This window comes from Juglans microcarpa x Juglans regia, chromosome 8D (genome assembly GCF_004785595.1).
Source record: "Juglans microcarpa x Juglans regia isolate MS1-56 chromosome 8D, Jm3101_v1.0, whole genome shotgun sequence".
NCBI classification, from domain to species: Eukaryota; Viridiplantae; Streptophyta; class Magnoliopsida; order Fagales; family Juglandaceae; genus Juglans; species Juglans microcarpa x Juglans regia.
Window position 1 is genome coordinate 2,401,488 of NC_054608.1, and position 27,637 is coordinate 2,429,124.

Genomic DNA, 27,637 nt, shown 5'->3' on the forward strand with positions numbered 1-27,637 from the left:
AATAAGGGACTAAGGCATGGGAGTGTCAGGAGAGGAAAATGGGCGATTTGACATAAAGCAATAGAAGACAAGATGTAAAGTGTCAGGAGAGACAAGTATGGAAGTGACTTAAAGCCAAATGAGATGGGGTCAAACACACAAGACAAACATCCCTCACCACTACCAAGGGACACGCATGAAAAGAGTCAGATAAAAGAGGCCAAGGACTTGAGACTGGGGGGGCTAGAACTTCTTCCGATTTTTGAGTTCTACTTCAACTTTTTCTTCAACCTGAAAGCTCCAGATAGAACTTCTTCACTAGCGAATAGATCTACAACTTTCATTGTTCAGTGAGAAATGAGAAACTATGAGAGACTGTAAACAAGCTTATTATAGTGGAATCTCTCCTCTCCAAACCCCCGTGGATGTAGGCCTAGTGAGCAACCATATAAAACTATGTATTCATCTCTCCTTATTTTTTGCATTTAAATATTTTTCATCACCTTGGATGTACAAACCAATACCGTACAGCCGCACCGGACCACTACTAGGGGCTCCACACAATACTGATTGAGGCCCAGTTCTGAAGACCTGAGTTGTCGGAGCCTAGCCCAAAAGCGTGAAAAACACGACATTAACAGATGAAGCCTTGGATTCCTGGTCTTTGTAACGTTGATATGGGAAATCCTGGTACAGGTGAAAGAAATGTGGATGATATAGTAGATAGTTTATTGGATATTAACACAAATTGGTAGCGCAAAAGTAAGAGTTCTATTCAGTCCAAATGTTGCCTTAGAGATATTGAAAATAATAATCTGTCCAGGTGCTCAGTCTGATAAGTGGACTTGGACTCAAAAGAAGAATGGCCAGTTCAATGTTAGAAATGCATACAGGTTGATAAGGCAGAGAACACAAAGAAATTCAGGAGAATGCTCGAATGCTAGTAGACAACAAGCCCTATGGAAAGCTATCCAAACAAAGTTAAGATTTTTGCATGGAGAGCTTGTAAGGATGGTTTACCAACACAACACAATCTGAGAAAGAAAAAGATCATCATAAAGGAAGTTTGTTGTTTTTGTAATGTTGATAATGAAGACTTGCCTCATGCTTTAATTAATTGTCCTTCTCTAAATAAAAGAATTGTGAGTATCATGTACATGTATCAGTGTTTCAACCCAAAAAAAGTGTCTAAAAGCGACTGATCTGGTCCTCCTCCTTCATGTGTGCCCTGGAAATTTAGCTGCAGCATCCCTGCAACGTCCGACAAAGGGAGAAAAGATAAAAACACTACTCAAATAATAATTAATTGTGGTATGTAGTGGCATTACTTCACAAAGAGAAATGATATTTACATGTATAGGTTGTGCAAGTACTATAGGACCATATGAAAAGAGCACGCGATGTTTGCACAACTCATGACTGATTGTATTTAACATATAGTACCATGATCGATGTTTTCTGTCAAATAAATTTTTCATCCTTTGGTTTTATTGTTTTTTCTCCTTTCATAGATCAATGGGATTAAGCTAAGAATGTTACGTACGTACCTTCTGCTAACCTTGGGTAGCGTTCAAAAGTATCGCTGATTGCCTTCAACAGTTTCTGCAGATTTATGCAGGAAATGATCATGATCGACAACAGACCAAGTATATAATTAGTTCTAACTCAAATTTAAGAGAGACAAGAAACTCATAAGAAATATTGATCTATCCATACCAGTAATAAGTCACCAGGTTTTACTGGAAATTCTTCAACACCTGTTATTTTCCTACATATGTATAATTTTCTCATCAGCCAGAAAATTTCAGATAAAATGTCAACTATATATTAATGATAGTAGAAAATAGTACCTAATTAGGAGCTTTCCCTGAACTTCTTCACATTCAAAGAATCCGCAACCAGTCGAAAAGGGTATTTGTTTGCCTTTCCATCCTATGAGAATTTCACGGTTGATATGTATTCAGATGAGTCAGGTAATAAAATACAGAAAAATTCATACCAGAATCGTTGTGGGCTTCTTTGCATGATCAGCTTCCCAGACCAACACAAAAAATTAAAGGCTTCGACCTTTTTTTTTTTTGCCAAAAATAAGGGCGGCACCTCCGGCACTTTATTCAAAATCCTCACTTATGGTAGAGAAAACCGTGGATACAAAAAACAAATCAAACTCAATTTAAATGCAAAATTTAAACTCATTTAGATGCTTGGACTTGGACTTGGGTTAGAAACAGAGGCTTAAACTGACTCAACTGGCCTGATATTCAATTCTGGTGATCAAATTTTTCTAGGAGTGATCTTTAGCCTCAGATTGTAAGCTAGAGAATTAGATAATTTAATATATTTGATTAGAATAAACATACATAACTCTTAGAATGTTTTTTTTTTATCTTAAAATGTACTAAAAGTGTTAAAAATATTTAAAATAGATTGGATTAATCTTACATCATTTACCACAAAAAAAAAAAAAAAACGCTCATCTTTGTGAGTTGAATTTTTTATTTTTGTTCATTAATTCCTAGCCTATGTATTGCAATTTCTTGTACTCAACTTGTAATTTTACTCTCTTTATATATGTAAAATAAGTAAATTGTCAAAAATAAAATCGGTAAAGGTAATAAGAGTAAGTGCTGAAGTAATTCATACTTAATGAGACCTTTGAACTTGTAAAATTAGTGATCAAGAGAGGATACTGATGTGACTATATAAGATTAAATCTAGATAATTCTAAAATGATAATAAATTAATATATACATGTTTGTCAAAAGTAATCTAGATGTCACTATACTCTGATCTTCTTGTGGTCAAGCCAATTAGACAATCCACTAAAAGGCATCAACTTTTGGTCTGGTAATTAAAGACCGCCCAATTGTTGATAAAAATCCTCTCAAATTGTCTAATCAAGTTTCAATTATATGCAAGACTGTCAATAAGGTTCCCTAGGCAGCAGATCAGAATCTTGTCCAAATGGACAATATCTCAATTTCTATGCTTTACAATTCATCCTTGGATTACATTGACTGCTGTAAAGATTTGGGATAGATTTGTTTGTTTTTTTCTTCTCTCTCTCTCTCTCTCTCTCTCTCTGTGTGTGTTTGAATCAAATGATATTATGGAAACTTGTTCAAAGAGAAAAACTAAATAAATTACCTAGATGCCAAAATACACTAGCAGAATAATTCTCTCCTTCCTTCATACTATCCACAACCATATGAATATGAGGTCCCATTGCATCCTTAACGTTGTGCAGGAAGTTTTTAATATCCTGTACATGCCCATATTGATGATGTTAATGTTTCAAGATTGTGATGAGATTTATCATGCATTTTTGCTGCAATTTATTGAATCAAGCTATAGAAGAAGACAGGAAAAGAAAAGAGAAAATAAAATACCTGTTTTCCTTCAAAAGGGATGTAAAAGAAAAGGTCTTGATATACACAATGATCTGACAAGATTTGGTCCAATTTCTCATCCAATTTTTCAGTTTCCTCGGAATTGATGGCTTGGTAAAACTTTTCGATCACGTCCACTGCAGAGGGAATTTGAGGTGACAAAGGGGCAATCCCACATGAGCCGTCATCACTGCCACATAGTCTCCATCGATATTCTTTGTTGTTTTGAAAGATAATTCTCGAGTGCTTCTTTCCTCCTGGTGATAGTAGATGAAATGTGCGTCTGAAACTAGTGTTGTGCTGGTTAGTAACTATGTTTCTAACCTGCCTTGCCTTGCATGGCTTGGAAACTGAAAACGTAGTGAAGCTGTTCTTTGAACCCAGGCAATTTCTTGTACAACATTGGCCCAAAAAGGCCATGGTTGAGTAATCAGAAGATCAGAGAGAGAGAGTGTGTGTGTTCGTGTGTATTTATCATGTCAATTGCTTGTCATAAGGGCTGCAGCTGGCTTGCAACTATCTGCAGCATTCCAAGATTGCTAACCAAGGAAGGAATAGATGTTAACCAATTGTCACAAGAAACCCATATATGCTTTTCTGAAAAAGTACCTATATTTGCTTTTCTATTGAGAGATTGACATTGACAACTTTGATTTTTTTTAATCGCATTTTCTCTTACAGGTTCTTTTTTTTTTTTTTTTCCTTTTTGGTTAAACATTTCCCTTCTTCCTTGGGTCTAGGAATACTATTCTACTCAAAAGGAGAGTGCACACAATCGGTAGCATTGTGAGCTCTAGCCTGCCTTCAATTCTTCATAGAATTGAAAGCAATGCACAATTGGGTTCAAATTGAGAGGTGCCTGGCCCAACATGATCCTCCAGTGATTCAGGTTGGGCTCCTTTCAAACATTGGGTTTTTATTCTTCTGTAATATTACAATGTAGAGATTAGAGCTCCAATCAGATCCAAGTGAAAAGTACTGACTGATTCATTGCAGAAACTAGATTGAAGGGAATGATGTAGCAACTTCTAATCATGAAGTCATGTAAATTTCGTAGCTGAAGCATTAAGGTTTTTGGTCATGTTTGACTATAATATAGGTGTCAGCATGCCACTAAACACATCACTTATTGCAAGGCCTATTATAATTAGACAAATACTCTAGCCACAAAGTTATTAGACAAAAGTAATCTCACAAATTGATATGTCTCGATGTGGTCTGTCAGATTGTAAAGTTACTTTTATTATAATACAGATCTGACAGCTCACATGAAGCCACGTCAGTTTGTAGGATTACTTTTGTGTAATCTGATTGTGGGTTTAACACTCCTCTTATAATTATAATGAGTTAAAACACTAATACTTTTTAATCATCCATGTTAAAAAAAAGGCTTGTAAGTAGATTTTTCGAAAATAGAAGGGAAATAGATTGATAGAGAGAGAGAGAGATTAATTGACTTTTGATGATCTTACTGTCAACTTGCTCTCCAATTGGAGTATAGAGTGAGCCATGTTTTTCGTGAGGGAAATGATGTTGCGGATTTTCTTGCTAAATAGGGTGCGGGGGTTTAATTATGGATTGGTTGGGGGATCGGGTTCCGTTGATCAGTAAATTAAGAGATCTGCTTCGCACGGACAGAATTGGTCTTCCTTATTTGAGAATTTCCTCATGAGATATGTTTTAATTTGTTGTTGGTTAATTCTTATATGCATGTGCAGTTTTTTCTTGAAGGTTGTCGCTTTGGTTTTATTTCTTGTAATCTTTTTGGCAAATTGTATTGTGGTTAGGTATCTAAGAATTTTTTAGGCCTGGGTTTTAGTCCTTTCTGAATATAAGTAACCCCTAAATTTCAGTTGTATCCACGGATTTCCTCCGTAACAAGTGGAGACTATCAATAAAATTGAAGTATCGTCCTCTTTAAAAAAAATATCTCGATTTTTCCATTTGCCTTCAATATTAATTACTCTTTAGTGTACAAATAACCAATGTTTCTGACTCCTTTAGCCATACAGAACCTAGAACAATACTTCCAAATTAACCTAACTCTAGCATCTTCGGTCCCCTACCATTGAAGGCTCTAGTGGACCATATTAATCTGTTTCATGGATTTCAACTTTTTTCTTTATATACATGCTCAATTATTGCGACCTGTCAAGTGCATAGATGCTTTTCTTCCAACCTGGAAAGTGAGAAACCTGCCCATTGGCAAATATTAATTCTTATAATGCAACTCTATCGTGTGCATATGCATGCATGGGATGCATCCAAACATTTCTTTGGCTCCAATGTCTATCATTCTTTTGAAGGCATTGATGGCTATAATTTCTTTCCACTCCACTCGTACCTTTTGTAGGCATATGCATGCGGCCTCATTTTTTTTAGAGATGAGATAAGATGAAATAAAATAAGTTGAGATTAAAATTAAAAAGTTGAATAAAATATTGTTAGAATATATTTTTTAATATTATTTTTGTTTTAAAATTTAAAAAAGTTAAATTATTTATTTTATTTTGTGTGAGAATTTAAAAAAATTGTAATGATAAGATGAGAAGTTTTCAAAGTTATCAAAGTTTTGGATTTTAACCTTAAAAGCAAACCACGCCCTGCATTATATATCACTCCAACTCCAAGATTTTGTGCCAATGTGCTGTGTTTCTCCATTGGTATAACTAAACTGAGAACTTGGGTATTTTATGTTATGTGACATGTTAAATTTTGTTATCATGAATGCCAAATGTCTATGGTCTGATTGGCATAATTCTCAGCCTCCAAAATGAAGGTCTGGAGTTCCAAACCCCCCTCCCCCAATTAAAAAAAAAAAAAAAAAATTGTTACCATGAAGTTTTTTACTATTTTTCGGAAAATAGATTTTAAAAAAAGTAGGAAAATTTTCCACAAGAAAATTGCAAAATCAGTTATCTCCCACTAGCTGTGGTTGGGGAATCGCTTGCCCCCACCATCCACGACTTATCCTAGCCATAGGCCATACAATTTCTTAGCTGATATCCAATTTGTTTCAACCCCCCAATAATTCAACACCTTGCAAATGCCACCCTAATGAATAATCATTTTCCTCCATCTTTTCTGTTTGTTGGTTTTTGAATTTCAAAAATGCTTTTATTGTCCTCTTGAAAAGGGTGTCTCTAAATCGGTTTTTTCACCTGATAATTTATTTTACATCATGAATTATTTGGAAAGAAAATTCCAACAAGTATAATATATATATATATATAGTATATAGTTCAATAATTAGCTTAAGTTCATTGTATATTATCTTGTTTTGATGGTCATGAGCCAATTATCTCTCTATCTTCCAATTTTTCAGCTCTGTTTTTCCCAAACCTATATCCCTAGTATCATCAACCTCAGGTTGAAACTAATCTCTAGATAATTGCTCAAAGAATTCGAAGATTACAAACGCAAGTAACACAAATGGCCATTTGTGCTACTTTTATTAGGTTGCAGTTGGGTTTGTTGGGAGGTTCATGCATGGGGGAAGGAAATGAGCTTTCTCCAGATGCAGCATGGACCTATATTATTGTCCCTTAGGAAGAAGGCTGGCTAACTTTCATGATAAGAAAAAACTTTATCAATCTGGGATGATTTTGAGACCTCACCACAACAATATCTCAGAAAAGTTTGTGGTGTCTACCACGTTTGTGGGTGCTGCTTTGTCCTTTTCACTCTCTGTATATCATATCATTCACAAAATAGATGGATAGTCTGTATGTGAAAACCTTTGATAAACTACAAAAATTGCAATCAAACACTCGATCCAACTCATAAAAGGTGGTACAGTGAATTTAAGTTACTGAATAAATACAGAAATAAGAACCAAAAAACATCATTTGACATTGTTTGCAACAAATGAATGAATTTCTGATTTGGTCCTGTATGTATAGACTTGCATATAGCAGCATCTGTCAAGCAATGGAAATACCTTCTGTACCTGTTAGTGATGATCTTATCCTCCATGTGTATGTTTTGTTTACTTGTGTTTATGTACTCATCTTCCTCCTGTGGCTAGATAATTTATGACTTCTAGCAAACTGCCAGCTATGTGAAGAAAATCTAGTACTACTACATATCGTTGTCACTGCTGATATTCTTTTCTTCTCTACCTTTGGTTAGTATCTCAAAGCAGGCCAGCTAAATCTATATACTCCTATTTTTATTAATATATACTAGAAAAAAGAGTAGGGAAAATGTTGGTACAGAGAGCTGCCTTCCGTCCTTTCCTATTGTATCTCTTTCAATACATTATACGCCTGATCTCTGATAATGCAGCATGTGCTATTATTGAGTAATGTTATATACAGTCATGGAGTGCACAAGTACCGTGCAGTTACTTTGAAAAAAAGTGAGGTTCACTATTAAAAAATTAATTTTTTTTATGTGAGTTTTATATTTATTCATTTTTTTCAAAGTAATTGCGCGGCGTTTACATACTCACGACTGTAACTATCATTTCTCGCTATTATTTCCCATTGCTTTATGCAGTCAGAAAGACTATATATTGTATTTATAGAGAAATGATATTTACAACCATGGAGTGCACTAGTGTTGGGCATTCTTTTTAAAAGAAGTGAGTAAATATGAGATCTACATAAAAAAAATTAATTTTTTAATAATAGACCCCACTCATTTTCAAAAGGAGTACACAACACTTGTACAATTAATGATTGTATCTAACATTGCTCTTGTATCTTTACGATACAAAACAAGATACATTGTACTAAACATGCCAATAATTTGACAGGAGACAACCCTTTTGTGTCGTAAATAACTGCAACCCAGTTCCCTTCATTCCCAAAATATTTGTATGATTAAGTTCTTTCCACCCATTTCTGTATTTAAAACCACAAAACGGATCTGTCACCTTGGTCCCTAGCTGTCGATTTACTTTTCCACAACCATGGCAAGTCACTCATGAAGTTTCTGAAACGGTTTAAACTTTCAAGAGTACATCTTCTACCCTTTCTTCCACTAAATTTGGACAAATCCAGAAGCACTTAATCAGTATCCCTTTATCTATCATGAAGAAAACATACAGATAGATTTTGAGAGGCCGGTTTTGTGAGATTAGATGAGTTAGAACAGTGGAGGAGTACTCAACTCATGATGTCGAGCAATGCAATCACTATTCTTTTCTTGTCTCTCAACATCTTTTTGTTTCCAGCCATCTCTGCCTTGAACCGAGAAGGTCTGTCTCTACTTTCATGGCTTTCAGCCTTCAATTCATCTTCCTCTGCTACCTTCTTCTCTTCATGGAATCCAAACCACCATAACCCATGCAAATGGGATTATATCAAATGTTCCAATGATGGGTTTGTTTCAGAAATCATGATAACCTCCATCAATCTTCACACAAGCTTCCCCACCCAGCTCCTCTCCTTCAACCATCTCACTGCACTTGTCCTTTCAAATGCAAACCTCACCGGAGAAATCCCACCTTCAATAGGAAACATGTCTTCCCTGATCACCTTGGACCTCAGCTACAATGCTCTATCAGGGAACATACCAACCGGAGTTGGAAAATTATATGAGTTGCAGTTATTGTCACTGACTTCAAATTCCTTACAGGGTCCAATTCCAACTGAAATCGGGAATTGCTCAAAACTTCAACAGCTTGAATTGTTTGATAACCAGCTCTCGGGAAGGATTCCTGTAGAACTAAGCAATTTGTCAGGTCTGGAAGTATTCCGTGCAGGTGGTAATCAAGGAATTCATGGTGAAATCCCAATGCAAATATCAAACTGTAAAAGACTAGTTTTTATCGGTCTTGCGGATACAGGTATTTCAGGAAAGATTCCAAGCAGCTTGGGAGAGCTTAAGAATCTCCAGACGCTCTCAGTCTACACAGCCAATCTCACGGGCCAAATCCCAACAGAAATTGGTAATTGCTCATCCTTAGAGAACTTGTTTCTATATGAAAACCAGCTGTCCGGAAAGATTCCTGATGAATTGAGTCTGCTGAAAAACCTCAAAAGGGTGTTATTGTGGCAGAACAGTCTTAGTGGAAGCATGCCTAAAACTCTTGGAAATTGTTCAAATTTGATGGTTATCGATTTCTCATTGAATTCCCTCAGTGGTGAGCTTCCTGAGTCTCTTTCAAATTTAGTCACATTAGAGGAGCTCCTTGTGTCTTACAATAATATTTCTGGCAAAATACCATCAACTATCAGCAACTGTTCAAGTCTGAAGCAACTTGAATTGGATAACAACAGATTTTCTGGTGAAATTCCACCTGCCATAGGACAACTAAAAGAACTTACTCAATTTTTTGCCTGGCAGAATCATCTTCTTGGTAGCATACCAACTGAGCTAGCCAACTGTGAGAAACTTCAAGCACTGGATCTTTCACACAATATGCTCACTGGGTCAATTCCATATTCTCTCTTCAATCTCAAGAATTTAACCCAACTGTTGTTAATATCAAATAGAATATCTGGTGAACTTCCACCAGATATTGGCAATTGCACCAGCTTGATCCGTTTACGGATGGGATCGAACAACTTCACGGGTCAAATACCATCAGAAATTGGGCTCCTACATCGTTTGAGCTTTCTTGAGATGTCAGACAACCAATTTACAGGAGAAATTCCTCCTGAAATCGGCAACTGCACTCAACTAGAAATGATTGATTTGCATGGAAATGCACTACAGGGCATGATTCCTTCGTCATTAGAATTCCTTGTTGGTCTAAATGTTCTTGACATTTCCATGAATAGAATAGGAGGTATAATTCCTGAGAATCTGGGCAAGCTTACGTCCTTAAACAAACTGGTAATCCGTGGGAACCACATTACTGGTTTAATCCCTGCATCACTTGGCCTCTGTAGGGATTTACAGTTGTTGGATATGAGCAGCAACGACATCACTGGTTCCATCCCAGAACAAATTGGTCATCTGCAAGGATTAGATATTCTCTTGAATTTGAGCAGGAATTCTCTGACTGGTGCCATTCCAGAGAGCTTCTCAGATCTTTCAAAGCTTGCCAACTTGGATCTCTCTCACAACATGCTAACAGGAAGCCTGACAGTACTCGGCAATCTCGATAACCTAGTATCTCTAGATGTCTCAAACAATAATTTTTCAGGTCTCCTACCCAATACTAAGTTCTTCCGCGGCCTGCCAGCCACAGCGTTTTCTGGTAATAAAAAACTCTGCATCGACAGAAATAAGTGTCGCATAAATGAGAATCTTCACGGAATGAGATTTGCCGGAAAACTTATAATCTATGCTCTTCTCAGTTTAACTGTAACAGTGGTGATAGTGATTTTTGGACTTTTTCTATTTAACAGAGTCCGAGGAACCACATTTGAGAAGAATGATGAAGAAGATCATGACTTGGAATGGGATTTCACCCCATTTCAAAAGATTAGCTTTTCCATAAATGATATTGTCACAGGGCTGTTGGATGCTAATGTTGTAGGAAAGGGTTGTTCAGGCATTGTTTATCGTGTTGAGACTCCAAGAAAGCAGGTTATCGCAGTGAAGAAGCTATGGCCAGTGAAGAATGGGGAGCTTCCAGAGAGAGACCTGTTTTCTGCAGAAGTTCAGACTCTTGGATCCATAAGGCACAAAAATATAGTGAGGCTTCTGGGATGTTGTAACAATGGAAAAACTAGATTGCTCTTGTTTGATTACATCTGTAATGGTAGTTTGGCTGGATTGCTCCATGAGAAGAGACTGTTCTTGGACTGGGATGCTAGGTATAAGATCATACTGGGAGCAGCTCATGGTTTAGCCTATCTTCACCATGACTGTATTCCTCCAATAATTCATCGTGACATTAAAGCTAACAACATCTTGGTAGGCCCACAATTTGAAGCGTTTATAGCAGATTTTGGCCTTGCAAAACCTGTTCAATCTTCAGAGTGTTCAAGAGCTTCCAACACAGTCGCTGGTTCTTATGGTTACATTGCTCCTGGTGAGTGTAAATGCTTCAGGTTCTTCTCAAACTACAGCAGCAAGATAATCATGATTACCCATCGAAGAAACGTAATCAAGAGTTTATTTTTTCTTCCAAAGATTAACTTCTATTCCAGACAATTTTGGTATCAAGTAGTAATGTTCAATATCTTTATGGTGTTCCTAAATTACTCTTTGAAATATTCGTCAAATTATATTCAGTTCTAATCATTTAAGCTGGCTTAAGTATATCTTTAATCACTTCAACTCTTTATAAATTTGAGTTTTTTGAGCCATCTTCCCTATTTCGTTCTGAACTTAGAATATCATATCCTTCTGCCACCTCAAAGCACAAACTTTAATCTATGCATCTGGTGATGGTATCTTCCTATAATAATGTGAAAGGTAGTCTAATTTATGCTAACTACAGCTTGTCCGAATTGCAGAATATGGATACAGCTTGAAGATCACAGTAAAGAGTGATGTGTACAGCTATGGCGTGGTGCTCCTAGAGCTCTTAACCGGGATGCAACCAACCGATAACAGGATACCAGAAGGTGCTCACATCGCCACCTGGGTTAACATGGAATTTCGAGAAAGAAAAAGAGAATTCACTTCAATTCTTGACCAACAACTGGTTTCGCGATCCGGAACACAGATTCAGGAGATGCTTCAAGTGCTTGGGGTGGCTCTACTATGCGTGAACGCTTGCCCAGAGGAAAGGCCAACGATGAAAGATGTAGCAGTGATGCTCAAGGAAATCAGGCACGAAAATGAGGATCTTGGAAAACCAGACTTGCTTGACAATGGGGAAGCAACCAACCCAAAAGCAACAGTCCAATGTTCTAGCTTCTCTAGATCATCTGAACCGCTAATCAGATCACCCACCAAATTTCCATAGCATCCCAACTTCTAGAATGTAGTTCATTGATATTTTTTTCTTTCCAAAATACAAATAACGAAGTAATTCAAGTAGATTGATTGATGTTATTATGTTGTAGAAAGAGGTTATCACACTTAATTTCTTTGTTGCAATTGCTTCATTCAGTTTGGAGTGCTTCTGTCATTCTATTTTCACTGTAGAAATAATGCACATATGCCAAAGTTTAAGTGCATCTTTGTAAGAACTCACAAATTTTATTATAATAATATCAATAAATAATTTGTAGCAACTCCTTCCCCAACCCGAGAAGCACTTCTCAACTCTCACTGCAACAGTTAAAACTTCAAAAAGTGCCGAGAAACAATCCAAAAGATTTAACTTTTTCAAATTCCAAAATAAAAATAATATTCTAACAATATTTTATTCAACTTTCAACTTTTATCTCAACTTATCTCATCTCATCTATGAAAACAAACGAGGCCTCAATTGATCTAATGGTTGATGGGTAATGCCAAGTCACTACCGTGTGACAGGAGTGAGATGAATTGGTATATAGCATATCTCATTCGTAATGCCAGCTCTAGCTTTTCATAATTGTTTTGATGAAATCTAGACTTCAAATACCAAATGCATGCAAATTACATATAAACAGAACAAAAGATGATTATAACACAGGTCACAGGAAGTAAAGAAATATGAGCAAAACACTACAATGCCGAGGAATCAAATTAACATGGCTATGCAGGCAAGAGTAGCTTTCAACTTGGGAACCAAGGGAAACAGACACAAGCCCAATACCCAATGGATTGATTGTCTGTAGGGGGGCTGAGCCAATGAAAAAGCCAAGGTGGTGACACATTTGGAGGGCATGAGCGGTATAGAACACAACAAATAGACCCCTATCCTTTTCAGCTCTCCCCAATTATTATGTTTCAGATATAAAAGAGTATTCAAGCTCCATGTTCTTGAAAGGATACATTGCTTTTAGTCATGTGCATCAGACTGTCTTAGGCCCACAGATTGTTCACTGTACTCTATCAAACTCCAATGGCCAAGATTGCAAGCAACCCCTCCCCTAAAGTAATCATTCTTGTGAAACTTCTTAAGCAATTACAATTGATTGTAGTTGAGTTCATCTGGTATCAGCAAAGCAAGTACACATCCTTGTAAGTGGTAAGCCCTTATAGCAATTGACGTGTAACAAAAAATAAAATAAAATAAAATAAATCCAACGGAAGATTTTAAACTGCTATAACTCATGGACATTGATATGAGAATTAGCTTGTTTACACCTTTTCAGCAAGAGAAATGCTTTAACTATAAAAAGATTTTACAAAAATTAATTCACAAACTGACATAATTTGATGTGGAAACCCGGGTGCTTCAGGTGGAGGAGGACTTATTCGTGATTCACAGTACGTGTTCTTGCAGGATTTGCTCATTTTTATGGCCAAGCAACGGACACAATTGTGGAGTGTCGACCTTTACTTGATGGGCTATGGTTGTGTCATACGATTGAGTTGAGAAATTTATTAGTGGAGTCGGATTCAAGTGTAGTGGTCGGATGGCTAACTTCGAGAGTTTGTAAGTATTGGTTTTTATGGAATTTTTTGGAGAAAGTGCAGGAGCTTATTTGCACGCTTAATATCCAATTTCGGCATATTTTTAAAGAAGCTAATACGATTGCAAATTTTTTGGCGCAAGAGGGCACTAAAGGAAGATCTTTAGATTTATTGGTGACGGTCTTGTGCAAGGAAGGATTCAGGGTCTTGTTCGTCTGGATAGATTAGGTATTCCTTATATTCAACATTAATATATTTCTTTGTTGTTTGCTTTGAAGAAGCTTTATTGTTGTAACCATGGTTGTTCGTCCGCCTTAGTGAGGGTATTTTTAATAATAGGAGGCCTCGACCTTGTTTGTCTAAAAAAAATTATTTTTGTAATTGTAACACTTCTTTTAGCAATACTGATTCGCAAATAATGATTAATTAGGTTATAAGCCTTCTCTCATAGTTTCTTTTACAACAACAATCGTTTGCCTGATCTTAAAAAGCTTTATTGGGAATTTGGGATGTCTTGATTGAATCCCTATTTTCAACCATTAAAGTAGGAGTCAGCAACATTAGTGTAAAGAAGACTAAGACTTGTTTAGTAAAATATCTCATATCAAAATTCTCATTTCGTCTCATCTTATTTCATTTTTAAACATAATTTAAATATAAAATTTTTAAACTAATCATTATAATCTTTTCAAACAAATCATTATAATTTTTTCAAATTTTTAAATAAGTAACGAAATAAGATTTTGATATATTCTTTTGATGCCAAGGGTTTCCACTTTTTTGCTTGTATGCATAGTTCATGACACATGCACACATGCATATGCATTGCATGCAGATGGCAACTTTGAAAAAATAAAAGTGGTAATTAAGAAACCATTTTCACTACATTAAACTTTAAAATCTGCATTATTTGTCGCTGTCAAAGCTGACATTGTACCTCAACCTATCAATCATCTAGATGTGAAAGAAAATATGAACATTATTCCTGTCGTGCTCCATTTGGGTGTGTTGTATGCATGCGTGCATGACGTGTTTCAGCACTTTTTGTCAAATACCATTTGACAGTAACATGGCTGCAGGTGTGATTGAAGAGATATTTATGTTTGGGCAACGTAAAAGAGATGGTTCGTAGTTTTGGTTTCCAAATTTCCTGTATTATTAAATAACAGCTTATTCCTAAGTAAGGAATAACAGAGCCATAGGAGTCTTGATTTTAAAGGTCAGCACCGTCACAAAGCAGCTGCCAAAGTTTAGCATGAGTTCAAAACTTCAAATGCTAACATCTATGAGACACAGCAAACAACAATGCAACAATTAAGAGATAACTGAGTAGGCATCTCTTACATCAGCTTAGCAAAATCCAACCCAGCCTTGAAGGAGGGGTTATTGGTGACATCAGTGTTAGCTCATAAATTTTTTTTTATTAAGTAATAAGAAGTTTTATTTAAACAAGTAAATAAGTATAGCTCAAGTACAGAGGAAGTATACAAGCAAAAATACCAACAAACTAAGAGCTAGAAAAAGTTGAAAGAAAATCATGAAAATTATCTCCATTCAAAACGAGAACATTCGCCCAAAGACATAAAAAGATCCCAAGAATTGTTAAAAGATCCCAAGAATAACTCATGCAATACCAAAACCCCGTATGTGTTAAAACAGTAATTGCCTTCATGTTAGGGGTTATGTACCCATAATACCAGCCTTCACATTTATTCGTAGGCTTAATCTTGTACACAAATTAGAATCCATTTGTAGTCCATCTCGAAGCATATAAGAAGATATCAACATTTATCAATAAACCTCAAGAGTGAGAGGAAATTGCAGGAGTATCTAAATGGGCATAGCAGAATTGATTGTTGGAATAAAGGACCATCAGAACAGGCAAACCAGAAATTTTTCATCTGACAGCCCTCATCCAAATGAAAATACTCAACAGTGGAGAAAACCATTCAGATGCACTACAAGTACAACTTATATTAAATAATCGTATACAAAAGTATCAACTATTACATCATTTCTTGCCTATTACACCTTGAGAAATCCAAAATGCTAAAACAAGAAGGCTGGGAAAATTAACAGAAATAAGAAAAATATTACATATTACATCAAAATGGTAATAATCCATTAAATAAGAGGCATCGATACCTGAAAGAAATAATACATTCTTCATTGATTTGTCTCCAAGAAGTTCAAACTAGAGATTACAGATTGCCGATTTGTCCCGGAGGCCACTTTATGCTGCATCCAACACTCTAGCAGATAGGGAAAAAAGATTTCAACCATGTAATTAAGTCTTTAAAGGCTTTAAAGATGTTTGATGAAGTAAGAAAAGTACAGTGAATTAGGTAAGAAGATAACTGGGTCCAGGTATCTGAATTGATGGCACTAGCAGGGGTGTGGCACTAGCAATTTTTACACCAAATGCGATTAATAGAGGTTCTGTATGCGCATCAACAAGAATGTAGCACTTTGACAAAAACCAAACAGAACATACGATCACATGCTAATGTGTACATGATTGCCAAAATAAAATGAAAATAAGAAGCCGCGGGTTGAGATTGACAGTAGCATACCTCATCACATAAATATGGAAAGAAATAGTTAAGCAGCTTTGCTTCTACAGCCATGAATTGTGATCCATCCTGTGAGGAGCTGTATATGTTGGAGAAATCACCTACTAGCTTCAACACGGATCAAGTCCCTACTTATGGTTCAAGTTCTTAACAAATGGGCAGTGGTTTCAAATAAACATAACCTACATTACATCTCTGATGGAACAAATATCATCATTGCTCAATATTGTTTTCTATAGAGAGAGAGAGAGCACTTTACTACTATTTCTTGTTAAACGAAACTACCATTTATAAGGACTGGCCATTTTGTGGTAATGGTCATGCTTTGTGGGTTCATGGAGCAGAGCCAGTCATAATGCAGGAGTAATGCAGGAGTTATGTACACCCGGGTCTCACATTGAGAAAAGGAATAACTCATAAATAATTAGTAGTTTATAAAGGTAATTATGAGTACTAAGTCTCACATTGGCTATTTATTAAGTAGAACTGGACTTTATAAGTGATTCTAGGAAAGTTTCAAATTGACTAGTCTTTTAAGAGTTATAGCACAAACATGGCTAGCGCTTTCCTTCAGGGCTGAGCAAAAATCCGAATATCCGACTCTGCACCAACTCCGATAAGTCGGAGTCGGAGTCGGAGTCGGAGGTGGCGATGTACCGACTCCAACTCCGATATTGTACATATTTTTTAAAAATATATGTATTTTTATATATTAATCATATATATTTTATATAACTATAACTTATATAGTTAATTAAATTCAATAATATACAAGTATGAGCAAATTATTATAAAATAATATGCTTATACTGTAATATAAATAGACTAACTTCACTAATAATAGTTTAGCATACGTAAACACCATACTATTAACCATTACTACCATGTAACACTAATGTATAATAACAACTAATGTATAAACACTAATGTATAATAACATGTAATATTAATTATATCATAACTAATGTATAATAACATTTAATACTAATGTATTTTTTTTTTTATAAGTAACAAAGATTTTATTCATACGAATGAAATAGGCATCGCCCGTGTACACAAGAAGAATACTAATGTATTGTGTATAAACACAAATATATAAATTTATAATAACATGCAATACTAATATATAATAACTAAACTATAATAACATGTACTAGTAATGTATCATGTATAATAACAATAATTTGTACAATGATTTATTTTTTCAATTTTGGTTATGTTTTAATAAAATTTAAATTGAAAAAAATATATTTTTAAAAAAATTAAAATCTGGAAGCCTAAATCCGATTAATAAGAGCCCAAGATTGTCAAATTGAAATTTCAAATGGGCTATGAAAAAAGCCCAATAAAAAAGCCCAAATCCAACTCCGCTCCAACAAGTCGGAGTCGGAATCGGATCGGAGACTATGTGAATCAGAGTCGGAGTCGGAGGTTGGATTCGACCTCCGACAAAGTCGGAGTCGGAGTTGGAGGTAGGGCACTCCGACTCCGACATTGTCGGTGCTCAACCCTACTTTCTTTGGGTCATTACATATGGTATCAGAGCAACCTTTTAAGATCAACCATATGATAGTAGAACATTATATGACAATTAGCTACGTACTAGATGAAACTGCACTTTATAATTATTTCCAGGAAAGTTTCAAACTGATTAGTTTTTTTCAATAGCGCACAGTGGCTAGAGCTTTTCCTGGGTTGCTACATATGATTGGAAGTTAACAATTCATTCTCCCTCATAACAACCTGCCTAATTAATATAAGCTGTATTAACTCTGGCTGAGCAGATAATGCTGATCCTTTACATGACACAAAGTTCACACTTCTCATAAATACTCCCGTCATTTAAAAACAAACTCTCATTGAAATGGAGCATTCTCTTAAAAACCTCAAGAGTTGACTCTTAAGTTTTAGAAGCCAACAACTATATCTTTTCTTTTTCTAATTTTTTGAGTAAACCATAGGCCAATTAGCAATCTGGAATTTTAGCCCCATTAAAAACCTAAGATCGGATATGATGTGAGTTTTGTCCATTACCAAGATTCTTGGCATGTATCTTACACTTGCATTGTGAATATGATTAGGTAATACAATTCCAGACTAGCTGACCTAAGCCAAAGCACATATTCAGCTGTCAAGTCATTATTAGCTGGACTCGTCAAATTTATGCTCCTCATGTAGATGACGCCAACCAATTCCTCTTTTTTTTTTTTAGGTTCTTCATGATTAACAGCCCACTGACAGTCATTTCATTGAACAAGGGTTGTTCTACAGTCCCTACCAATGACCTTACTTCAAGCTACCATGAGGAGTCTAAACAGGTCTGTAGAGGAAGGAGGTTGAGCAAGTTTACCGACAGCCCCCTGCAATCGTGTCCTTTTCTATCATTTCATGCCTTCTTTCACTTGAGTGACCAAACATAATATATTTAAAATCCCCCCCCCCCCCCCCCCCCCAAGAACTGATAATGATGTTTCACTATCAATATAAAACTAATAATTGTGTTTAATTTCAGCAAACTAAACAAATTTGTTAACCCTGTTCTAGTGTTTGGACACCAATAAATAATATTTCAATCTATGTTTCAATTACAGCTTCACAAGGAGAGGCTTGGTTGAGAATCTTGAGCTTCCGTGATGATTCTAGTGTTTGCACGGATGGTGAACCAGACCTTTCTTGAGTCATTAAGCCCTGGAGAGGAAAGTTGGTTCTAGTTAGAGCTGCTTGGGTGGCTTTTTTTTACCACATTTGGCTACAAATGTTTTGTTGTTCTCACACGAACCCAAAAGTTAATGAACCCACAATCAGACACACGACCTTAGTCCTAGGCATGCAGGTGTTGGGGTGGGGGTGATATTTCAGCTAGATGTAGTTGACAAGTAATTTGAGAATGCCCATAAAAACCCGAGGTTGGTTTGATGGAGTTCGTTTTGTCATTGATTGTTAACTGAATGTTCTCTGGTCTGGTAAAGTTTTCTGCTACAAGATACAACATTCTTGTATCCGCACTCTTCTATCGTCCTGCGCATTCAAATGAAGCTTGATCGAAAACCTCACACGTCTCACTTCAAAGAATTTCACCGGAGTACAGAACACTCAGCATTTACTTACACTTTAACATTGAAATAGGTTGATAAAAATGCTAATCAAACATCAACTATCAAGCATATAAAATCATTGGAAATCATCAACAATAAAGAGCAATGTATAATTGCAACATGAAACCAAAACATACCGAATAAAAATTGAAATTATGACCCGTATATCAAGATTTGATTCGAAGTATTCCAATTTCCACAACCCCAAGGGGTTGGCCCAAGTGGTGAAGTCCTTGGTCTTGGGGTATCACTTCCTTGAAGGTCCAAAGTTCAATATCTGATGAGTGCAAACAATCTTTGATACCACACTCCGGTGAAAGACCAGCGATTTAGAAAAACTTCCGAAGGTACGATACACGAGACTGGAGTTTATTTCACAGAGGTGGGTCGAACGTCCCTGCCTTGAAGAGATTTCCCCACATCACAAAAAAAAAAAAAATATTCCAATTTCCACACTTTCCCAGGAAGTGACTCTGGAAGCTAAACCAACCAAAACTTTATGGATTAAGTTGCAAGTCAATTTGGAGAACGACTGAAATAAAGAACCTTAAAATGGGGATATCTGAAGCGGAGACACCTTTGGACTCAGTTCTAGCAGCTCTAACCACGGGCTTTCTTGCTGGTAGAGTGGTCCCGAGCTGCATTGGATTAAAACTCACTTTAGAGAAAGATCAAGTGTATCTAAATCGGTTGGCCAACGGCGCTAAAGTGGTCGGTGCAGTACTCGTGCGCCCGCCGAAGCCATTGTCGATGATGAATGAACTCGAGTCACGAAATGCCTGGCCCGTTGTTCCTTTTGATAGGGATATAAGCGTGATTAAGTCCATGGAGGCCCGGGATATAAGGGTATTTTTGCAACTTCAAGATTCTTCCAGTCTCCAAGCAGGCCGGGGAGGCCCATTAAGTCCATGGAGGGAATGAATGGTTCAATGGGGCGAACCATCTTGGGCCTGCCAGATTAGGCCCAATTACTGGATGCTATTGGATAAATGGGCCTGTTCAGAAGTTCTAGAAAGTCAACACAATATAGAAAAAAATAAAAGAAAAAGAAAAAACAACAATTCATTTATAGAAAATTAGTATGAGTAAAAGTTGGATTCATTCATTTAAATTGCTTTGACTTTTCTTTTCCTTTTATATTGGTTTCATACATCTAAGTGCTGCAAACAAACAAAAAAAAGACATTTTTATCTGCTAATAGATATATGTTAGATACAATATTGAAATATATAAGTCTCGTGTAGTCCTCTAAGAAAAAAAAAATATTTTTCTGTAAATTCTAAATTTATCTATTTTTTATTAAAAATACACGAGACTTGAATAACTTAAGATTATATAAATCATTTTTTATATTTATTTCTAAATCATATTGAATATATATATATATATATATATATATATATAATCATGAAGAAGAAAACCTTCTGAGTTTTATAATTATGTGCATTACTAGAATTCGCAGTTCGTGAATTTAAACAAAAAGGTACAATTCGTAGGTACCACATATAACACCATATAGCATTGGATATGACTTTTATCACAACACATGATTGGAGAATTGTTCTTATAGTTTATAGTAAAGTGTATCGACTTTTTCTCCTAATGGAAGTTTAGTACATTCTTTTTTAAAAAGAATATGATTTATTATTAAAAAATAATAATTTTTTTAGATAAGTCTTAAAATTACTTACTTTTTTTAAAAGAGTACACGAAACTTGCACACATGCTAAAATTGTAAATATTATTTTTCTTTAGCACAATCTTACTAGTTAGGTCGTATTAAGAATATATATATATATATAATACAAATAATTAAATTTATTTCTTTCTGTCGGATTAAGTTTTTGAAACAATTGATAATTTTACATGATATTAACTCCATATTACACCCACTCATTAATGGGAGTCTGGCTCACTTGTAATGATGAGTATTAAGAATATAATATAAATAATTAAATCTACATATTTCTATCAGTTTAAACTTTTAAGATAAGTAGTGATTTCACAAACAGTCTCCAACATTCAGTTTCTAGTATCACCTGATCATGCATTTTTCCCTCCATTAACCTTCGACCCCATGATCGATTCATCACGGAAAATTATCATCATTCATCACTGTACATATATCATTAATTAATTTATAGTTTTATATGCTTACAGACCTGCGTATGCTTGGAACATAAAGTGAAGTCAAAAGAGATACATACAAGAGATTAAGAATAAATAGTTCAAAGAAATGCAGTTGATATTTTTTTATTCTTTTGTCGTTAAATAACTGCATGGATTAGTCTAGTTGTCTGTCTCTGGTTATAACAAAGGGAATCCTTCCTGCTCACTCCTTAAATAATTCCTTTATTCATATTGTTTGTCATTTATGAGAAAACTGTTTATTTATGACTATTTATATTTTACAAAAATGATTATTTCTTATCAAAATTAGCCCATTTTCATCATAAATTGTTATTATCGTCGTAAATAATCTGTCATAAATATTTTTTTTTCTTGTAAGATAATCTGCCCAGATTAGTTAAAAAAAATAGTTTGATTTACATGGATACTCCTGATCTAGTTTTTTTTTTTTTTTTTTTTTTTTTTTATACAAGTAAAAATCAATTTAATTGAAACTCCTGATCTAGTTCTTTGAGGAGTACTGATGTCAGGCATGACACTTGATTAATAAAATAATATTGATGAGAGCAAGGTAGTTGGGGCAAGATAAAGCTAATTTAGCTCAATGGCCAATGGGCTGTCTCTGCCTAATTTACTTAATCACTTTAATTATCCTTAATTTATTGTTTCCCAAATCAACAGATGTTCACACTAATTTATAACATATATTCATTTTGTCTTCTTTCGATGGTCTTAAACAATTGATGTAATTCCCAAAGGAATCCTGTTGCATTCATACTGATCTAATTTTCTATTAATCTTGGATACTGTTAATCTCTTGCCTTTATACCATTAAGAGCAAAAGAGATAGAAAAAAATTACAATCGTATCTAAAACTATATTTTTCCACAACACTAGACTCCCAAGGGAAGGCTGGCAAGTCAGGTAGTCTATATTTCAAAAGGACTAGTTAATTATATAATCGAAATCCTATCAAAGTCATTATAGTACTGAGCAAGATCAACTTCTTATTCTTAAACAATGTGGGAACACATGCACCACTTATCCTTATCGTTCAGCACGAGGTATCACATATATGAGCGTATCAAATATTGTTTTTAGCAGAAGTACTAGCAACGCAAGAGATCTGCAGATTATATACTAGAAATATGAGTTATCTTTTTTGTTTTTCAAAACCTACCGCATATATAAATGCATAACCCTAACTCAAGTACCGTTGAAGTCTTTCAATTGGAAAGGACAATTACAAGGTTGTCTGCTCATGTACAGCATCAGTTAATTTTTAGCTAGTGTTTCATAAAATGGTGCATGATATATATGCTTCCTAGATTCATGGATCCCATTTGAGAATTTCTCAAAAAAAATTAAACTAAATAAAATTGGCCTACAAGATGATGATATTGTAATTAACTAATGATCAGTGATCTGTATTTAGACTTTGAACCATTAATATTCTGATTGAGAGAGAACTGAATTTTATATACTACTCTACCACAACCATTATTGAGTCATGGCTTACATACAAGAACAGATTAATATATATATATATGTATATATATAGACACAAACTATAAAATATATGAGTAAATTAATAAACAATGGATTGATGATCTGCATTCTGCATTAAAAAATTACTTGGATCCCTTTCGGCCGGGGGTTTCTTGGAGAAAATCACTTCCTTCAAAGGTTCTCTGACTTGCTGCGCCCAGACAGATTAATCAACTCTCAGCGGAATATGTAAATTGTCAAGCAGAACCATCATACAATTCATTACCTAAAACAGACTAAAAATCAGTTTGACTTGTAGTTTTAAGTACTGGTATGTATTCTCTTTGTAGTCGTGCGCAAAGGAGAGGATGAAGTACTGTTGATTGGTATCTAACTCTCCGCGGAGATGTAATTGGTACGTCCTAAACAATATACGAAGAGAAGAAACGAATCAAATTATTATAAAAGAAGAAGTACCTAACAAAACCATGATATATACAGTAGTTAAGGACATCACATTTCCAACCTAATCAACATCTTTTTTAGTACTCATTACAATAATGAATTAGGACCACGCCAAACATCTTAGGATCACCTGCTTGCCACTGCTGGGGCTCTCTAGGCTAACAAGGCAAAAGTTTGATAGAGACTTTCCTTTTCCTGATGTAGTCAAAGTTCTGAGGGAGTCGAAAGACTAGGTCTTCCTATTATTTGATCAGCTTAGGACTGTTTTATTCTTTACTATGTTTATTTGGATTTTTTGGTTTGGCTTATTCTACTAATCTGTATTCTAGGTATATGTATACTGTCTGGTTGGATTATGACCTTTTTTTTATACCTGGGTTTGGTATTTCTCTTCTTTGTATATATGTAACCCCTAGGTACTGGTCTGGCTTGATGTCTAGGTTTTTTTTTTGCCTGGGTTTTGGTCTTTCTTAAATATTTGTAACTATCAGGTCGTTTTTCTCTATAATAAGTTAGGACTGTCATTAAAATTGAGGTACCATCCAGGCGACTCCTGTCCATTGATGTGATAGAAATTACATGGTGTCATTTTTTTTATTGTTATCAACCAGAAAATTACATTCCGAAACAAAAGCACTAACGCACCAAGCAGTGGCCACAAAAACTATAGCCATGTACGCAGACTAGAACTGTCAAGTACAACTGGTTTGACTTGCATGACTTCAGCCCGCCAAATTGCAGCCACAGCTACAACTTTATTAAAGACGTGCATATATATCGATATACTTTTGCAAAAAGAGTTTATAAGGAGAGCTGCTTCAGCCTTTTTCGTCATGGAAATGGCCAACATTATGATAAATATTCCTCCAACTTGTAATGGATAAAGTCTGAATATCTCTGGTAGCTGCGGCGTAGACTCGGATAATGATAAGAGTTTTACCATCTTGTTAATTATTTTACATGACCCACATCAGATGGATATATACTTGCATATAAAAAAGCAATTGGGAGATTCGATTATTTCAATGTCAAATTTAAGGTCGCCATCAATCTAGAGTAACAGAAACATTTGAAAAAAAAAATACACAAAACCCATAAAAATTTGAAAAAAAAAAAAGGATTAGAAAAAGGGGAGAGAGAGAGAGAGAGAGAGAGTTTTGGCCTGAGAAGCTACACCGGCTAGATCTCCCTTCTAATAGTTTTAACATATATGGACAAGTGTCACCGAGTGTGTCAGCGATCAATGAAAATTCAAAAAGGCTCCCTCTCCCTCTATCTTGCATAACATACCCAGAGTTGAGCTATAAGTATTGAGACAAGAATCATGAGTCAAATATAAGGGAGAGAGAGAAGATATAGAGGGTTGAGATGAAGAGGAAAAGGGAGATGGAGAAGGGGTCAGAGATAAGCTCTGCCATTGAAGAGCTCACTTTGATGGTCAAAGTACTTAAACCTGGTGATGATCATGATGCTGCTCACATCCCCACAAAGCCATTTCTTTATGTCTGCAACTTGGTTATTCAAGTTCTTGGTTGGTCTTTTTATCTGCACCTCTCTCTCTCAATAGCTCTAGATGTGTAAAAAATCACATAAACTTTCTGTGGTTTTAAACCTTTTTGCAGATAAGATTGGACCAACGATGGCTGTTCTTAGACAAGACATTCATCAGAATATTCAGGTAATTAGAAGGAAAACCACGGCACAACAAAAATCTCCCCGATTCTCTTTTGATTTTGTTATATGAAAAGAATACTCTTTTGATTTTGTAATGACATGCTTTCCTGCTGGCTTTCTTAAAGTTCATGTGGAGCTTTATTATCAGAAACTACGGCTATCAAAGCTGTGGTGCTTTCCTGCTGGCTTTTTTTATTTGAATCCTTATCTTTAACGACTTCCATTTTTATATTGTGTCTCGAGCGCAGAGATTGGAAACGGCTCATGAATCTGATCCTTTACTGAATTCAAATCTGGTTGAGATCTTGAAGAAAGAATCCAGTGAAGGCAATGCAAGAAAAGTTACAAGCTGTAGCAGAGCCTTTCTATGGCTTACCAGGTAAACATCTTTGTGTTTTTGCGTTTTAATATTAAGATTCTGAGTAATAAATATAAAAAGGTCTAATAAGGTTCCAACAGAGGTACATTTGTGTAGCTGTTCTAATAATTTTTGAAGAAGGAACTTTGTTCTTGTTAAGCCCTATCACCCATTCTTATGTTAAACATTCATAAATTTAATAATTAATTTTTAAATTAATTTGATTTATTGTATTTAATGATCGAAGAAGATCACATTTAGATTACTCCAAGATCAACCGTGCACGTATTAGTAATAATAATGACTCATTTCACAGTTCATCTGGCACGAAGTCATGAATACAGACAATAACTAGAGTATCTTCTTGTCCATGACCATTTTGTTTATGGTTTCTGCAAGTCAGCTCTATTTCTCACAGCATAATCCAATGACAAAATATAATGCTCTTTTCTTTTTCTAAGTTCATTACGGATCGGATTAATATGATCTTCTGTGATGCTAGCTTTAACTTGAGTTGATGTCCTTTGATTAGTTTCATGAGTTAGTTTAATTCTTGATTCAAACATAAGCACTTCACTGTCTTGGCTTCTTGTTAATTGAAACAAAATAAACTTGGATTGAGCTCTGTATCTGATTTTAGAATCAAATTCGTATTCTTTCTTTCTTCTTCTTCTGTTTTTGGTCTGACTACTCACATCTAAAATTATCAGGCCTTGATGTTCAATGACATGAACAAATTAATGTGTTTTTCTCCCCAGATCAATGGATTTTACTTTGGCATTATTGCAAAAACTAGCAAAAGACCCTGAACAGAGGATGGAACAAGCAGTGGAGGAGTCTTACAACACCACTTTAAAGCTATGGCATGGATGGATATCAGCAGCTGCTTTCAAAGTAATAATTCCTCTCACTCCCTAAATGTCTGTATCCTTTAATTAAATTGTCATCACTTGCTTTTAATAAAGGTGGGTGGGTGAATCAAATTGATTGTTTGGGCCAGTTTAAGCTTCACTTTTCTCAATGAGAGCCCCATCTATGAGCTGGTGGTGGTGTCTTTTCTCTTTTCTCTTCATGTTAAGCTCATGAGTGCTTTTATCACTGTTTACAAGCTTTCACAAGCATTAAAGCATGGACATGCTACTATATACTTCCTTCATCATCTTCTTCCAAACACACCTCCAACTAACAAGTGTGGTGTTTACAGGTAGCTCTAAAACTAGTGCCTGACAACAAAACATTCACTAATCTCCTCATGGGGAAAGATGGCAACTGTGAGACCCTTAAAGAGGAAATGCAAACCTTGATTTCACTATTTTTGCCTTTATTAGAAGAAAACCACTCAATCTTGGTAAGCTTAATTTCATGTTTTCTAACAAAAAAAAAAAAAAAATTCTATTTGCAAGCCGATGTGGAGGATACACCCGTCACGCATTTGACATATCAAATTAAAAAAACTAAAATTAAAATTTAGATTGAGAAAAAAGAAATGACAATCATTCATGCCATGTCAGTGTGGAGAGTGTCTAATAATACTGGTTTCTATATGTTATGCAGTTCCTATATGTTTATTCATACTGGTTTCTTATTTGTTGCAGAGTTTTTATGGCTTGGAAAGGTTAAAGTCTACCTAAAGGAGATATCATATAAAGAAAACGGAACATATGTACACGGTCTGATTTTGAAAAGCAATGTTTCATTTTTTACTCTTTTTTTTCCCCTGTAATATAATACAAATATGTAAATAGCTCGATTTGCAAAATCTGTCAAAGAAACATGAAATTAAGGGAGTATAATGTATATGTTATACGTGTAAATATCATCTCATTGGCAACAATTGCGTAGCGAAGTATTCTCAAGTATTCTGTGAATAATAATAAAAAAATTAATTATAGAATATTAAATAATAATAAATAATAGTAAAAAATAGATAAAAAATAATAATAAAATATTAAATAATAGTAAGGTATTCTGTCCTCAGTATCCAAATGTAGAGAAAAATGGAGGTGCAGTTCGTGAAAGTATACTTCTTATGTTCCATCCAGATTTTTTTTAAGGGAGTGGACTATTTAAATTTAATTTTGTATTTTTAATTAAAAAAATCATCACTCGTGACGAAGGATTCATGTG

General features: G+C 35.1%; 3 protein-coding genes and 2 long non-coding RNA genes across 8 annotated transcripts; 2 read left to right on the forward strand and 3 right to left on the reverse strand.

Annotated features, from left to right (window-relative positions):
- Positions 1 to 1,109: 1,109 nt before the first annotated feature.
- LOC121242072 lies at positions 1,110 to 3,788 on the reverse strand. Its single transcript, XM_041139970.1, has 6 exons — positions 3,369 to 3,788; positions 3,127 to 3,241; positions 1,830 to 1,911; positions 1,696 to 1,747; positions 1,527 to 1,581; positions 1,110 to 1,230 (listed from the first exon to the last, which is right to left on the reverse strand). The coding sequence occupies exons 1-6, from the start codon at positions 3,786 to 3,788 to the stop codon at positions 1,142 to 1,144; spliced, it is 813 nt and encodes a 270-aa protein (XP_040995904.1). The 3' UTR covers positions 1,110 to 1,141.
- Positions 3,686 to 27,324, forward strand: LOC121242073 (glycolipid transfer protein 3-like). Of its 2 annotated transcripts, none has more exons than XM_041139971.1 (7): positions 3,686 to 3,819; positions 24,609 to 25,009; positions 25,101 to 25,156; positions 25,401 to 25,531; positions 26,269 to 26,407; positions 26,715 to 26,858; positions 27,106 to 27,324. In XM_041139971.1, the coding sequence occupies exons 2-7, from the start codon at positions 24,847 to 24,849 to the stop codon at positions 27,139 to 27,141; spliced, it is 669 nt and encodes a 222-aa protein (XP_040995905.1). In that variant the 5' UTR covers positions 3,686 to 3,819; positions 24,609 to 24,846; the 3' UTR covers positions 27,142 to 27,324. The 2 variants fall into 2 exon arrangements, with proteins under 2 accessions (XP_040995905.1, XP_040995906.1); XM_041139972.1 differs by having other exon boundaries at positions 3,696 to 3,819; positions 26,269 to 26,404.
- Positions 7,996 to 12,314, forward strand: LOC121242071 (LRR receptor-like serine/threonine-protein kinase RGI1). Of its 2 annotated transcripts, none has more exons than XM_041139969.1 (2): positions 7,996 to 11,301; positions 11,713 to 11,900. In XM_041139969.1, exons 1-2 carry the CDS (start codon positions 8,487 to 8,489, stop codon positions 11,763 to 11,765), a joined length of 2,868 nt encoding a protein of 955 aa, XP_040995903.1. In that variant the 5' UTR covers positions 7,996 to 8,486; the 3' UTR covers positions 11,766 to 11,900. The 2 variants fall into 2 exon arrangements, with proteins under 2 accessions (XP_040995903.1, XP_040995901.1); XM_041139967.1 differs by having other exon boundaries at positions 8,001 to 11,301; positions 11,729 to 12,314.
- Positions 15,682 to 15,981, reverse strand: LOC121242076. Its single transcript, XR_005935886.1, has 2 exons — positions 15,873 to 15,981; positions 15,682 to 15,790 (listed from the first exon to the last, which is right to left on the reverse strand). It is a non-coding gene; the product is annotated as an uncharacterized LOC121242076 (long non-coding RNA).
- Positions 16,081 to 19,595, reverse strand: LOC121242075. 2 transcript variants are annotated; one of them, XR_005935884.1, is made up of 3 exons: positions 19,556 to 19,595; positions 16,301 to 16,401; positions 16,081 to 16,194 (listed from the first exon to the last, which is right to left on the reverse strand). It is a non-coding gene; the product is annotated as an uncharacterized LOC121242075 (long non-coding RNA). The 2 variants fall into 2 exon arrangements; XR_005935885.1 differs by having other exon boundaries at positions 16,301 to 16,404.
- Positions 27,325 to 27,637: the final 313 nt, after the last annotated feature.

Excerpts from the sequence above, each read along its gene's own strand:
- LOC121242072 (XM_041139970.1), bottom strand. The coding sequence starts at position 3,788 with ATGGCCTTTTTGGGCCAATGTTGTACAAGAAATTGCCTGGGTTCAAAG. Across the intron at positions 1,582-1,695 it reads AACCTGGTGACTTATTACTG|AAACTGTTGAAGGCAATCAG; the intron begins GTATGGATAGAT and ends ATAAATCTGCAG. Across the intron at positions 1,231-1,526 it reads CTACCCAAGGTTAGCAGAAG|GGATGCTGCAGCTAAATTTC; the intron begins GTACGTACGTAA and ends CGGACGTTGCAG.
- LOC121242071 (XM_041139967.1), top strand. The coding sequence starts at position 8,487 with ATGATGTCGAGCAATGCAATCACTATTCTTTTCTTGTCTCTCAACATC. Across the intron at positions 11,302-11,728 it reads TTATGGTTACATTGCTCCTG|AATATGGATACAGCTTGAAG; the intron begins GTGAGTGTAAAT and ends TCCGAATTGCAG.
- LOC121242073 (XM_041139971.1), top strand. The coding sequence starts at position 24,847 with ATGAAGAGGAAAAGGGAGATGGAGAAGGGGTCAGAGATAAGCTCTGCC. Across the intron at positions 25,010-25,100 it reads CTTGGTTATTCAAGTTCTTG|ATAAGATTGGACCAACGATG; the intron begins GTTGGTCTTTTT and ends ACCTTTTTGCAG. Across the intron at positions 26,859-27,105 it reads AAGAAAACCACTCAATCTTG|AGTTTTTATGGCTTGGAAAG; the intron begins GTAAGCTTAATT and ends TATTTGTTGCAG.